Source organism: Brachycentrus maculatus, unplaced genomic scaffold (genome assembly GCF_059751285.1).
Source record: "Brachycentrus maculatus isolate JH-2025_06_01 unplaced genomic scaffold, ASM5975128v1 h1tg000353l, whole genome shotgun sequence".
Taxonomy (NCBI): domain Eukaryota; kingdom Metazoa; phylum Arthropoda; class Insecta; order Trichoptera; family Brachycentridae; genus Brachycentrus; species Brachycentrus maculatus.
In genome coordinates, this window is record NW_028281102.1 from 1547974 (window position 1) to 1565173 (window position 17200).

The 17200-nt window shown below is 28.6% G+C and overlaps 1 protein-coding gene across 1 annotated transcript in view; it reads left to right on the forward strand.

The window, feature by feature from the left end:
* Positions 1–2169: 2169 nt before the first annotated feature.
* Positions 2170–17200, forward strand: part of LOC148303744 (allatostatin-A receptor-like) — a 110754-nt gene continuing 95723 nt past the window's right edge. Inside the window, exon 1 of the mRNA XM_088269499.1 lies at positions 2170–3060. Coding sequence (XP_088125625.1) covers positions 2170–3060 — 891 coding nt within the window. The remainder of the gene's footprint in view (positions 3061–17200) is intronic.

Below are 17200 nucleotides of genomic sequence, written 5' to 3' on the forward strand. Positions count from 1 at the left end.
TAAGAATCAGATTCAAGTAGGATTCCTTCTTATTTTAATAGGTTTTTCGGAATTGAACAGTTTATTACATAAATTTGATTGTTATCAACATAATCATTTTCCACAATATTTGACGATTGTGACGATTCACTAAAGCATTTTTACTCAACCTACAAGCGTTTCATGAAATTTGTTTAAAATATCGAGTGCCTTCGGCTAAAATGTATACATATATCCTGCGTCATTAACGAAATTCGAAATGGCAAATTATTGTTTGTGAATTTCAGGAACTGAACTTCGCAGCAAAACTGACACCAAGCTGGGGATATATTTCCAAAGCCCTGATGACATAAAAGATAGACAATTCAGACTGAAAGAAATTAAGCTTTTAAATTAATTTCATGCCCGCGGCGACGATTGTTTCCCGGATGTACTTGTGCCAAACAAAACATTTCCTAATAAAATACATTTTTCCGTTTCGCGTTAATGGGCCCGACTTATTTTTAAATTTCGTGAAAAAACGTAATGAATTACGCGGATGTGCCATTTTTCTGAAAACGTTAATTGTTCTATTTTATAATGACGCTTATTATACCCTGAACTGCAAATCATTTTAAGACTTTTACATTTAAATACCTCATTAATAACATCATGACAATTTTGTTCTTAAACACTTCAATTAAATACAATATGTAAAAAACAAATTTAAAAAGTGAAATAGAGACATACCCAGTTTGTTCTCTGAACAACATAGATATCTCTAAAATATATCGTTAATGTTATAATATTCAAATTAAATACTCAAATCACAAAGCAGAACGATATTACTCTTACATTTTGACATCTCGACATAGACGAAGAAGAATATGGAAGTTCTTCATCTACCTTGAGATTTAAAAATGTTATAATAACTTCTTTATGGAGAAAACCCAGATTTTGAACACGTATTTATACACTTACTCCAAATTTTGTGAATATAAGTCTTCTTTTTACCGTCATCTCCATCAAATCGATATCACTCTCGCGCTTCGGGTAGCAGTCTTTGGTAATATTAAATAAGTTTAAGAGTGAAAAAACACTTGTTATTATTTTGACATCCCTAAAAATTGAACCGGAGATCTCCAGCAAAGTAGGTCAATGCTCTATCCATTAGTTTACGGAGGCAGACATTTCAGTTTTTTTTTATAAATCCCCTCAAATTTGAACCCTTATTTAATAATTATTTAAATCCAATTATTTAACCACTTCACCATGGAGGCGGTTACTAAAATACTTAGTTTAATAGAAATATAAAATTCACAGAATTCTTCATACATATGATATAAATTGATGACATGTCGAATAACCTTGGTTATGTTTTAACATATTAGTTATAACGATTTTATTTTATTTTTTAAATTTATTTATTTAAATGGTTACTAATTTTTTACAATTTTAATTCATATTCTAAGCATTTCTAACAATCTTAAAATGAATTATGTTTTCTTAATTTTTCAAAATATAAATTAGTGAATTAATTTTGTTAACAAACATTAAAACAAAGACAAGCTAGCATAGGGAAAGAGTAGGGTATTTTTTTAATACTATATTATTAACCACCAATTGTTAAATTTAAAAAAAAAGTTATGCTCGTGTCACAATTTTAAATATCTGCATTTAATTTATCTTATTAAAAATAATATTTGTGTGTTTAATTAGTGCATGAATGAAAGCTTTATTCTTACGTTTACGTTATGTACACATCATTATTGCATGAAAAATATGCTTTCATGTTTTACGACTCACTAACGCGAAATACCCTTTTCAACGTCTAAAATATAATGATTATTTTTCTCTTTGTTTCAGATTCTGGAAAATTCTCTTTGGAGAGCATCAACTCTTACTACTGGATAACTCGCAACATATTTTATGTAAAGGAGTCCAATCTTTGTGAATATATTAGGAACTCAAAACTAATATACCTTTCTTATGCCTTTAGAATATCGACCCGAGTGGAAAATTTTGACAATGTAATCAATTATTCAAAGTATCGACAATAGAACCAAATGATATTGTATTCAATCGATTTGCCATGGGACATGAAAAGACGGTGTAAAAAAGTGTTTGTTCTAGATTTTTTTTAGTTTTTGTATCAAAAGACATATGTAGCTAGTATTTTGATGAGTGAAAAGTTTGGATAAATTTATGAAAATGACGACCCCGGCCAGTGTGGATATGCACGCCTTGTGCCTAAACTACACCAACAACCTAATATCGAGCAATGGACTGGCCCCAACTCCCGGCGCCGGAACAGCGGGCTGGGCCGATCTGTGCACCAATAACGCGACATGGTTCGACGAATACAGTCCATCGGGAGTAGACGAGCTAGAGAGAATCGTTTCGCGAGTAGTGCCAGTTTTTTTCGGAGTCATCGGACTAGCCGGACTTCTGGGAAACGCTCTAGTAGTTTTGGTCGTTGCGGCAAATCCAGGAATGAGATCCACAACCAACTTGCTGATCATAAACCTCGCTGTAGCGGACTTGTTATTCGTTATATTCTGCGTGCCTTTCACAGCTACGGATTACGTTTTGACGCAATGGCCTTTCGGAGATGCTTGGTGCAAGCTCGTGCAATACCTCATCGTGGTAACGGTACACGCGTCCGTGTACACTTTAGTTCTGATGTCTCTAGATCGGTTCTTGGCTGTCGTTCATCCGGTGGCGTCGATGGCCTTGAGAACGGAGAGGAACGCCATAAGGGCGATAGCGCTGGCGTGGGTGCTAATCTTGAGTACGGCGGCTCCCGTGGCGATATGTCACGGCGAGGCGCAGTACTGGTACCAGGGCCGGTCGCAGTCCTCCTGCGTGTTCCTGCCGGGCGGGTTCTGCAAGAGGCCGGGGTTCCAGCTGGCGTTCTTGGCCTCCGCGTACGCGGTGCCGCTGGCGCTCATCTGCGGGCTGTACGTGCGCCTGCTGGCGCGGCTGTGGCGCGCCGCCCCCGGGGGCAGGCTGTCGGCCGAGGGACGCAGGGGCAAGCGGAGGGTCACGCGCATGGTGCTGGTAGTAGTTGCTGCCTTCGCGTTTTGCTGGCTTCCGATACACGTAAGTAACCCTTATTTATTTAATTTTGTATATTAAAACATTGTGGTGTGGCAATATAACACTCTCCTTATCATTCATCGTTTATTGGCTGTACTCGCCGATAATATATTTTGTACATTAAAAGCATTGTTTAGTTTGTAGTATAGTAATATAACACTTTCCTTATCATTCATCGTTTAGTGGTCGTACTCGCCGATAATATATTTTGTACATTTAAAGCATCGTTAACTTTGTGGTATGGTAATATAACACTCTCCTTATAATTCATCATTTAATGTGGTATTACACAAAGGTAACGATAAATGATAAGGAGAGTTTTCTTATACACATAAGTATATATTATAAATATTAACTATTTTTTACCAAACTCAAATATTTTTGCCTAAATTGAATATTTATGTTAATGAATCGTACACTTATATCAAAACGTCAAAAAACAACCATAAAAATTATCTTCGCTGATAGAATGTTTTATTTTTATTTTTTATTTATAAATAGGAAAATATGTACTAGTATTATTTAAATAAAATTATGTATTTTCGTCTTCGTTTATTCGTTACATTACTTTTCCTCTTTTTAATCATGGATTAAGGCGACGTTGTTATCAGTAGTGTGAGCGTAATTTTGTCCTTAAACATTATTTTAATAGGACTACATCAAAAGGAATCATATTTTAATGGGTTTATAAATCCTCCGTAAAGAAAAGTATGTACAAAGCATGTCATTACGTATAAAATGTTATGTTTAGGATGCTCCGAAACTCTCTAATATTTCACCTTGTGAAATATAATCTTTTGTCGTTAGGATTAACTAGAGAAGACGTTCGGAGCTCTTTTGCGATATAAAACCGCGCGCAAACAGAAGCCGTGTCATTATAACCGTTTTTACTGCTCACAATATACATAATATAATACACGTGTAAAATCCATCTGCCTCGTACTGTTTGTGATTCCGAAATAAATCCGGCGTGTCTTGGAAATAAAGCTCTAATCCGGTAATCTTTAATGGAATTCCCAAACCGACAGAACTTTTAAAAGAGAGGATGTTATTGTCTCGAGGAAACATATATTTAGCGGGTTAGTTTATCGCCTAACACCTCCGCACGCTGCCTTCTATTTGTGTTATCAGCGAACTCATTTGTTTCATCTAGACTAAATCCTTTCATTTAATGGCAATCCGCCTTTCTTCATTCATGAGTCTGTAAATAAGTTGTTTCATTAACCGAATAAAAAACGCACGTTTAAAGAGGTGTACAGGAAGAGACTATAGATATATTCTCAATATTATCAATATTTAAAGCATTTACTTTGTGGTTAGTGCTTTTTACTTTTTATAATTAAAATGTAACTTTGTTTTAAAATCACTAAAAATATTTTATTATAACTTAATTATAATGTCTACCGGTTTCAAAGCTAACCGGTAGACATTATAATTAAGTTATAATATAATGTTCAAAGTCATTTTAAACAATGTTACATTTTAATTATAAAATGTAATAATATCACAAAGTTAGTGCTTTAAATATAAATTATTTTTACTTTTGTATTTTGTTTACAGAAATATTAGTAATATTAGTATTTAACCGCTCACCGAGATTTTTATGTCTACCGGTTTCGAGACGTACCCGTTTCTTCGTCAGGACAATCACTACCACATCATGCAAATAATACTACCCGTAACTACCATAGGACTATTTACACACTTAAAACTACACAAAATGTTTAACACATGAGATTTTGGTCGAGCTGAAGACCAACATGCACTAGGGGTTGCTAACATGCATTAAGAGCCGGGGACTAACATGCAGTATAAATACGTGTTTTACATAGACTAAAGATGCATATTTTACACATACTATGGATGCATATTATACACAGACCATAGATACATATTTTCTCCGCCTCTGTAGTGTAATGGTCAGCACGCATTGCTACCGTTCTGGAGGTCCCGGGTTCGACCCCCCGAGGGGGTCAAATAAATATAAGTGATTTTTTCACTCTAATAATTATTCAATATTACCCTGGACTGGTACCTGAAGTGGAGGGCTGATCACCTTACCTTCATGTGTTTACGATCAAGATAATACTGCGTTTATATGATGCAGTGCCCTATGCACCATTGGGGTGTGGATAAGGGTTTAAATGAGAGAAAAAAACATCCATATTTTACACAGACTGTGGATATACATTTTACGCTACACAACCACGCGCACTGTGAAGTGTGAAGTCCCCGCGGGACGATCAATAAAATTGTCAACATCTCTATGAGAGTTGTTCATTGATGCGACAAATTAATCGTCACAGGGGTTATTGAAGTAATTGACGTTTTCGATTTCTCGCTGATGGAAAATTATGTAAATTCTAATTCATGGCAAACTCTATCTTCTGTGTATTTTTATTATTGATTGATTTGGCAATAACTTTGAATAAAATGATTATCTATATATATAAAAAACGCTTTTATAGTCCACTTTTTTTTTAGTTTGTTAATGTAAACACGACTAGCTTTGAGAAATAAATGTCTTCATTAAGTGGCGCTAAAAAAAAATTACGATGAATGATAGGGAGACTGTTGTAAAAAGTAACAGTTTTTTTCCCTTCTTATTGTTGACGAAGAAGTTGTCAAATTATGTTTGTTTTATAAATAATTAAGTTTTCTTCAACTCTTGTGATAAAATTTCTTAGTACAGATATAGGTTCAATCGAAAATAAAGAAAAATAATTGTTTGCCACTGTTTGTTCTGTATAGAAAAGAAATAAGAACAAGATTTATAAAAAATGATTTTAGAAAACACTTGTTTTTTACCACTTGAGTTTAATTATAAACTACATGTTTCAGAAGTTAAACTTCCATCATTCAGCTCTATATATTATCCTTGACTTTTGAAGATCTAACCATACGCCAAAATTACTTTCGTTATTACGGTAAAAGAACATTCCTTTTTATGTTTTTATATTTTATTTCATATATTTTATTTATATGTACTTATATGTGTATGTTCCATTTAAGATAATATTACACAAACGTATGGTTAAGAAAAACTCATTTATTTCGATGACGTGGTAGACTTTCACCACCATAGACAAATGTTTTAACTGCTATACTATACATTATTATACATCATTATACATTACTATACATTATTATTGTACTATACATTATTATACAGACCTGAATGATGGAAGTTTAACATCTGAAACATGAAGTCTATAATAAAACTCAAGTGGTAAAAAACAAGTGTTTTCATTAATCATTGTAACATGTCTTACCACAAAGTTAATGCCGAAACAATAAATAAAAAGATTTATAAAAATGAACAATCTTGTTTTTAAGATCATTAAAAAGTATTATTTATGCCTTTATTCATTCGCAGTGAGATACAATTTTGTAAAAATTTAAATTAATTTTGGTATTTCATTTTCCCCATAAATTAATTAGCGTACTAAACAATAAAGGGATAAATTACTTTGCCGTTATATTTTAACGAGACAAATATTTTGTATTTTGCAAAAAGCAACCGAAGATCGATTATCTTACAATTACCAAGTTTTTAAGTCATTATTTCAATTACGAAAACAACTTCCTCATTAAAGCGACGAAAATACGAAAACATACGAAGGAATAAAAGAAAAGTTTTCTTACAATAAAGATATTTTGATAGTAATTTGCAATAATACAAGATTCGTAAAAGTTTTTTCTGATTTGCCAAGCGTAGGGGAAGTATTATCAAGGGATTATTATTGTGTGTTTTTTTTTTAAATATTGCAACAAAGACGATGAGGGTTTTGAAAAAAAATACGGAATTGCTTACAAGTTTAAAAGGTTTGGGTTTGGTGATCAGTTTATACAAAATTTGGAAATAAAAATGCGGACACACTCAAAATATTGGAAACATAATTAATACGCTTTATATACTGTCCGTCTTCGTAGTAGTAGTAGTTGGAGCATTTGTCTATGGTGGTGAAGGTCTACCACGTCATCGAAATAAATGAGTTTTTCTTAACCATACGTTTGTGTAATATTATCTTAAATGGTACATACACATATTAGAACTTACGAATACTTAATAAATAAAATAAACTAAATCAAATATAAAAACATAAATACGAAGAAATGTTTTGTTACCGTAATAACGAAAGTAATTTTGGCGTATGGTTAGATATTCAAAAGTCAAAGATAATCCTGACAAGCTTTAAACGCCATTACCAATTATTTTTAAGTTCAATTACTGTTAAAATAATTTGAAAAACAATATTTCAATTTCAATTTTTGATTTTAGATATTCTGAATCTTGGTACTTAATATTTTAACAAATTTATTCATGTCACTCTATATCAACTCTATTTTTTTTTTTCAAATGGCAGCCACCAACTTATTTTAAATTGCATCAACTGTATAACCATAATAATATTTCTTTGGTCATCGATAAAATTGTTTTAAGTCGCATTCATTGTTTATGACAATTACAACCTTAGGCAGAAAACGGTTATAACTAAGCATTATAAAAAAATAATTATGTACATGGTATTATATTTGTTTGTCAATGATCGAATTTAATACACTTACTTTAAATAAGAACATGAACTTTCAATGTCAAAAAACATGACATTATTAATAAAAATATCGATCTAAGAGAATGATATAAAATATTAAACTGTGGAAAATAAGTTTCATACAAGTGATTTATTTTTGTTGTTTATATCGACAAAGATATTTTATTTTTTGTTAATATTATACTTTATATAATAGTTATAAAATTTCAATGAATTTTGTAATTTTATATAAACGGTTTTATACTAATTAACTGAAATGATTTATTTGTTAAACTTCTTGTACAAAATTAACATAACTATAAAAATGTTTTTATATTATTTTTTGACATCTCATCAAAGATGAAGAAAAATATGGAAGTCTGGGCATTTACGGGGCTGACGACCGTTATAGGCTGGTTTAAGTGATTCAAGAACAAGGTTTCTAAATTGGTTCATATATATAGAACTTCCAAGAATTTGAGTAGTGTGGTTGTCAATAATGGGTAGATTTGGTGAATGTTACACGTGTGTAAAGTGATCACTTAAACCAGTCTATGACGGTCGTCAGCCCCATATATGCCCAGACTTCCATATTCTTCTTCATCTTTGATGAGATGTCAAAAAATAATATGAAAATAACTCCTGTAATTAGAGATAATCCAGATTTTGTGAACAAGTATTTGCACACACTCAAAATGTTGTAAATAAAAATGTTTATTTATATAAAAAGTTTTAGTGACACAAGATGTCATAATAAATTCTAAAACTATCAGAAAATGTACTTAAGTTACTTCTAAGTAATTTAAAACAAAACACTTTTATATGAGTTGTGCAAAGTTTGTCAGTGAAAATTCTAATAAACCCGTCTAAGTTCATATTCTGAAGAAGCTATTGAGTATTAAATGAGATAAAATGTAAGTACAGTTGAATTAGGTCCTGCAGACTGCTGTCTTTTTTGAAGTTTTAAGGCCCAACAAAAGCTCAATAAAGCTCTATTGACAAGACTTTTCAGCTTTGTTTAAAACTTTACATAATGCTTAAGGAATGAATTTGCGAACAATGATCGACTTCCAAGTATTAAATTTTCAATCAGCGTTCTTGGTCTAATGATTCTGACTTCTGCCCTCAAACGAAATTTAGATCAGTTTTTTCTAAAGTGTAGAAAGGAACAACGTTTTTAATTTGTAGGAATTTTGTGTCTTATACTTAAAATATTTTAATTATCATGAGTACTCACAGAGTAATTTTAAGTTTTATATTATACCGTATATTTAAGTAAGTGTTTTTATACTGTAATCATAATTAATTTTACAAATGGAAATTTAAAAAAATGATGTTACCTGAAATCTTTGAGTTATGTTGTATTTTACTGAGCAATTTAGTGAAATGTCAAGCACAGTCATTTTGGGATAAAATGTGTATTTTAACGATTAAGTTTCATAAAGCATTTTTAAACAAATATGAAATTACATAATACATTGTAAATATTGCACATATACATAAATAATTATTTCTTATCCAACTTACACCCGCATTTTCATAAATGCGTTTGGTGTAGGATTTTTGTTAATTCGAAGATTTAATAGGTTTTAACCACCCGTACCTCATTATTCCTATATATGTAATTATTAAAATTTTAAGTGTTTGAAATTTATTTAAAAAATTAATAGATCTTAAAAATATTTCCAATCAATTTTACATTACAAGGAATACTCTTTTCTTGCTAGGTTTGTCTTTTATTTGTTAACATAACAGCTGCATTGTCTCGAAATAACATTTTCAATTGAATTTTGAACTAAAATTAATAATTTTAAATTTATAAATAGGGGCTCAGTGAAATAAATAATAAAAGTTGATTGCAGTCCTATTTAATGACAACTACTTATAATTGCTAGCGCTATAGCGATTATTTTTAATAATAAATTCAATTAAAAATTTGTTTTTTCGAAGTATTCATTTCCCAGAGAAAAATATTTTGAAGAGTAAAAAACAGAGTAAAGAGTAGGTACCTTTTACTATAAAAAAATCAGTCATAGAAAATAAATGTTTTCTATTCGTCTGATCAGGACCCAATTTTCTTTAGAGGGATTAGCGCAGCAGCCCGTAAAGGTAGCATGATTACTTTAAAGGTAAGATAATAATATTATCACAAACAGTCGGAAAATTTTACTGTTCAGCGTTTCGCTAAAGATTCACTCTCCTAGCTGCGCCAACGGTAAGCGGCGATCGTTTGTATGTATTTATGCATAAATTACGCTGTTTGTTAAATAAACTGAAGTAATTCGTTATTAAACTCACTAACCAAATAGAACTGACCCGAAAGTTAACTTTTTAACTGGTAGAAGAGTATAGCGAAAGAGTGTAGTACCTATATCTAACATTTTCTTCCACCGACCATTTAACATTTTATTTATTTGTTTATTTTTATTTCAAAACATATAACATACATAAATCATAAATACATATAATATTCCCTATGAGTAATAATTTTTTTCTCATTTTGGGACATGGGATTAAGGTTATCAAGACTAAAACACAAATAATAAACCAACAATTTTTTTTAAATAACCTATACTAATACTAATACATGGCAAAAAAAAAAAAAACAATTAACAGGTATAATAAATAGGCACAAGAAGCATGTTTAAAATAAAGAAATGAGAAAACACAAGGTAAGAAGCATATTTAAAATAAACAAATGAGAAAATATAAAAAATAATAAAATATAACAAATGAGAAAATATAAAAAATTAAAAATTTTAACAAATGAGAAAATATAAAAAACATAAGGTAAAAACAAAATAAAAAATATGACCAATCACTACATATATATCATTCCATAAAGTACCTTCTCAGATCATTTATTTTGGATCCCCGAATGGGTTTTATTTTATATATTATCGTGTTTACACGCATTACAATTTTTTTCTCTTTTAGATTACATTTTCTTCATAACTCTATCCCAACTTATCGTCTTTGTAAACTGTTGGGGTCAGCTCTTCTCTCCTGAGGTTGTTGGTCCGTCTATCATGGCCAACGTCACCTAGGCCGTGCCTTCAAATCAAATCTTGTTGTAGCATCCATGATTTTTTTGGTATTGCTGTTGCCATGCAGTAGAACTACTTTCATGTGCCCATGGCTGGTTTTCCACTCCAGTAGATCCAACCGCGCTTGATCCAAACTTGATGATCAAAAACTGATTTCTCTCATATCTGACCAATTTCTTAATTAAAATTATTATATTGTAGAGTGTGTTCAGCCACCGCGGTGAAGGTCCCGGCTCTGATTCCCAAGGGGATGGGGGGTAAAAATAAATATTTGTGATTTAATATTCTAATATTTAGTAAATAATACCCTGGACTGGTACCTGAAGTATAGGAGTGATCACCCTGCAATAATGTAAGTAACGATCAAGATAACACTGCGTTAAAACAATGCAGTGCCCTAAGCACCACTGGGTGAAGATAAAGATTAGAAGAAGAAGAATTATGAAATAATATTGCTCTTTTACAATATGTATTTATAACAGCTTTTGTTGGTTATTACAATGTTTCTAATGTAGAGAACAATTTATAATACATATATAGTAATTTGAGATCATAGGTTGTTAATATTACTGTAAATCCGTATTTTTGTATTTTTGTATTTTTGTATTTCTGATGATCCAATTATATTTTGGTTCCAACCATACACCTAGTTATAAAGGCAATAGTTAAGAGGGATTCTGGTGTTTATTTTTGGGTTATCAATTCACAAATGGGGGCGTCTGCCGCTCGCCTTCGCCGCTTCTCGGTAAGTGAACCTTAGCTATGACGGACTGTCAGCCTCGTTCAAGTCTGTGATTTGGTTGTAGGATGAACTTCGGCTAAGCTCCCGTTAAACAAACTGGGATTTTATTTGATTTGGGTTCATCGTAAGGCTACCCCAGGGAGGTTATGGTCAAACGTCCGGAATTCAGAACAAGGTGACAAAAATATCTGCTCCGGAGGCTTTCAAATAATATTATATTCAGAGAATCGTTGAGGCGTGATAAATTAATTTAAATAAATTCACCCTTTGAATCGCTCGATGAACAATTTTCGATTATATTATGAATGAAAGTAGACAGTCTAGTTTGGCACCATATACAAACATGTGATTCATGCTTAACTTGGTATATAAATGAATATTCATTGTACCATTTTCATTCTCGTTTTTTTTACAGGGAAATATCTCGTTAGGTTGTACACAAACGTCATAACATACACAAATCTGTAATACTGTTCACATATCTTATAATGATACCAACCTACTCATAATTTAACAGTATCTGACTTGACGTTTATTTTATTTTATTTTATTTTGGAAGTAGTTATTAAGAATCACTCGGAAAAATCTACTTCTTATTACATCGTCGGCGATATCTGTATATTTTATTTTTATTTTTATATAAATAATTCCTGGAGAAAATCCTAAAAATATGCATTTTTTAAAAGAAATAAAGCACCAATTCCGCCTTACTTATAAGCATTATATGTGAATATAACATGCTTTATACATTTTACTTAGTGTCAGTATTAATAGTAGAATATTAAGTTTTTGCTAATAATGTGAACCCATATGCTTGATTTGAAGAAACAACTACATATGAGTACAATTAACGTTAAAATGGATTAAATTTTACATAGCATTAACAATCACATGGATTTTAGAGGTTTTTTTTGTATATATATATTCAACTCTTGATAAATACTAAGCAAAAATCCATTCCCATCAAAACAAAAAAAAACTATAAGTGTTAACTCACAAATCGAAATATGAAAACCATAATAACTATGCATCAGTATTTAAAATGAAGATAATTAAATTACTGCCTCAGTGATTTGTCAATACTGATGAGTGTTTTGATTTGGACTTCATTAATTCTGCCTTCTTAGAAAACTTTGTATCCGTTGAGAGGAGTTCTTCACCATTCACTTGTTCGGGTTTCAGAGAATCCAATTAGTTTAAAAAAATATTAAAATAATTTATATATATATATATATATATATATATATATATATATATATATATATATATATATATATATATATATATATATATATATATATATATATATATATATATATATATATATATATATATTTATATATATATAAATATTTATATATAAATATAAATATATATATATATATATATATATGTATATATATATATATATATATATATATATATATATATATATATATATATATATACATATATATATATATATATATACAGTGAAACCACTTTCTATCTTTTTTAAAGGGACCTAGTGAAATAAGCTAGGATAATTTGAAGAATATAAATTTTAGATGTAAATAAATGTATTAATAAAAAAAATACAAAGTTGAACAGAACCCAAAGATCTTCAGACCTCTTCTGCTGTATCAATCACATAAGCTTTTGATAGTCTGTATCCCACACGTTGAAATATTGTCGACGAATATAACAAAATTGAGAAAAAGTTTTAAAAAATGTAAAAAAAAACAGACGAATTCTATCAAATATGTAGCATGATTCAAACGATGAATGCGGTTAAATGTTGGATTGAACTACATATGAGTACAATTAACGTTAAAATGGATTAAATTTTACATAGCATTAACAATCACATGGATTTTAGAGGTTTTTTTTGTATATATATATTCAACTCTTGATAAATACTAAGCAAAAATCCATTCCCATCAAAACAAAAAAAAAACTATAAGTGTTAACTCACAAATCGAAATATGAAAACCATAATAACTATGCATCAGTATTTAAAATGAAGATAATTAAATTACTGCCTCAGTGATTTGTCAATACTGATGAGTGTTTTGATTTGGACTTCATTAATTCTGCCTTCTTAGAAAACTTTGTATCCGTTTAGAGGAGTTCTTCACCATTCACTTGTTCGGGTTTCAGAGAATCCAATTAGTTTAAAAAAATATTAAAATAATTTATGTATATATATATATATATATATATATATATATATATATATATATATATATATATATATATATATATATATATATATATATATATATATATATATATATATATATATATAATATATATATATATATATATATATATATATATAAATATTTATATATAAATATAAATATATATATATATATATATATATATATATATACATATATATATATATATAAACAGTGAAACCACTTTCTATCTTTTTTAAAGGGACCTAGTGAAATAAGCTAGGATAATTTGAAGAATACAAATTTTAGATGTAAATAAATGTATTAATAAAAAAAATACAAAGTTGAACAGAACCCAAAGATCTTCAGACCTCTTCTGCTGTATCAATCACATAAGCTTTTGATAGTCTGTATCCCACACGTTGAAATATTGTCGACGAATATAACAAAATTGAGAAAAAGTTTTAAAAAATGTAAAAAAAAACAGACGAATTCTATCAAATATGTAGCATGATTCAAACGATGAATGCGGTTAAATGTTGGATTGAAACGATCGATGCGATCTATGTTTGTATGAAATGAATTCGGGGTAGAAGAAATAAACGACACATCCGGGAAAACAATTATTCGAGGAACGATAGATAGAGATTTCACTTTATATATATATATATATATATATATATATATATATATATATATATATATATATATATATATATATATATATATATATATCCATTCAAAACTATAGGTCGCGTTTCTAAAATCGATTTACCTCTCCTAAACGCATTCGTAAGTCTTCAACCCTTGTTTGAACCTGTCTGAACTATGACTCACCGCGCACGTTTACATCCACTCTACATTTCGTGGCATAACCGAAAAATTATTCTGAAAACAATCATTTTCTTGTACTGCAACAAACTGCGCAAAGTCAAATCAGTGACAAAGTTTTTTCTCGAGTTTAACTTTGAATTACACCCTGCATAGTTACCCTTTACTCGTAGAAACGACTTCTCTAAGAAAAACTTTTTTTTTAAATAATACTCACTTTCTAAAAAGTTTTACACTTCGAGTGAATTAGTCACTCCAAGGATTAACTTAAATCACTAGAAACTAAAGTTTATTTCAGCGATTGACCAAAGGCGTTGGACCAAATCTTTTCGTTGGAGAACTAATATTGAACTTATTTTAAATTATAAAATCACGTTTTCAACAAACAAAAAAGTCTAATAAAAACACTCGTTTTTCACTTACATCATTCAGTTTGTATATTTCTATCGAATGAATTTTTAAAACAACACTTACAGTTCCTTATGATTCCAAAAAGCAAACACAATGCAATTTGTTAAGCGTTCTGTGAGTTATAGACGAACACAACTATTTCCGGGTTGGTTTTGCATTATTACGTATTTTCTTTTGTAATCCATTCAAGCAGAAAGCATTTTCGATATTTATTTTACCATTATACTTTGTCGATACAAATTTGATTATCCTTTATGTTGTTTTATTGTGTCTTTCAAATGAGATATGGAAAATTCTTTACTTCAAAATATACGATAATGATAATCTCGTAGGAAAAACATTTTATATTTCATTAAAAATAATCATTATTTATATGTTTATGTATATATATATATATATATATATATATAATATATATATATATATATATATATATATATATATATATATATATATATATATATATATATATATATATATATATATATATATAAATATATATATATATATATATATATATATATATATATATATATATATATATATATATATATATATATATATATATATATATATATATATATATATATATATATATATATATATATATATATATATATATATATATATATATATATATATATATATATATATATATAATATATATATATATATATATATATATATATATATATATATATATATATATATATATATATAATATATATATATATATATATATATATATATATATATATATATATATATAATATATATATATATATATATATATATATATATATATATATATATTATATATATATATATATATATATATATATATATATATATATATATATATATATATATATATATATATATATATATATATATATATATATATATACATATATATATATATATATATATATATATAATATATATATATATATATATATATATATATATAATATATATATATATATATATATATATATATATATATATATATATATATATATATATATATATATATATATATATTTATATATATATTATATATATATATATATATATATATATATATATATATATATATATATATATATATATATATATATATATATATATATATATAAGCATAAATAATTCTCTAATGGTCTTCTTTGAGGTTACATAGAAGTCATAAAAATAGACTTATTATCTTTTGTCACATTTCTAATTTTAATAATAATAAAACACCCAAATGGTGCATAGGCCACTGTGTCATATAAACGCAGTGTTATCTTGATCGTTTATACATGAAGGAAAGGTAATCAGCCCTCCGCTTCAGGTACCAGTCCATGATAATTTTGAATAAATATTACCGTGAAAAAATCACTAATATTTATTTTACCCCCCTTGGGAATCGAACCCGGGACCTCCAGAACGGTAGCCGAGCGTGCTGACTATTACACTACGGAGGCTGACAAAAATTTTAATATTACACAAGTCAGATTCAACAGCTTAGCATCGTTTTACCCTGTTATGGTGGTCGAAACATTACAATCCGGAAGAGGAAATTTTACAAGGGTTCACCCAAAAAAGACATATTTTATAAATCCTAAAATTTACATGAAACATCTTTCAACACGAAATTGCCAAAAAAAATTTTTTGAAGGATCAATTTCGTTAGGGTTTCTGCAAAAGAGAAATCGACATGCCGAAAGAAATCCACTTCATATTTTAGTAAAATTTCCTTTGTGAAAAACATTTCAAAGATGAAAATAAGAAGGACTAAATCCACATTACGGAATCTACTTCAAATATCTTGAAGTGCCAATATTATGTATGCGTATACTTGGAAGAGAGAGGAAAGTTCTTAGGCTTCACTTTTACTAAGAGATTATGAACTAAGGGTAAAAATATACGAAAGAATGACGTTGGGATTTACGGTATACACAGTTCCTTAAATAAAGTTAACTTGGATTCTATCCAACCGATCGGAAATTTTTCAATATCGTAAATCATAAATCAAACTCTCCTTTTAATTTAATAATTCGGTGACATCTTGATGTTCAATGGAAATATAATTTGTCGATAAGCGACGAATTTGTAATATTGAAACAAACTGTATTACATAAAGTAAATTATCTACATAAAATAAAATAATAATTATGAATAGACGTGTAAGTTCTAACCCTTATCCACACCCATTATTACAGAAGGGGTTGAGTGAATCGATGCTTTAAAAATAAAAATAAAACATTTGCATAGGATCACTTTTAATGTTCTCAAAACTAGTCGTGTTTACATTAATAGTGATCTTAGTAGTGTTATTTTATTTATTTAAATCATCGTGTTATTTATACCACAAAATTTATGTCAAAATAATCAAATATGTATGTAAAAGTGTCTTACTCGAATAAATCGATA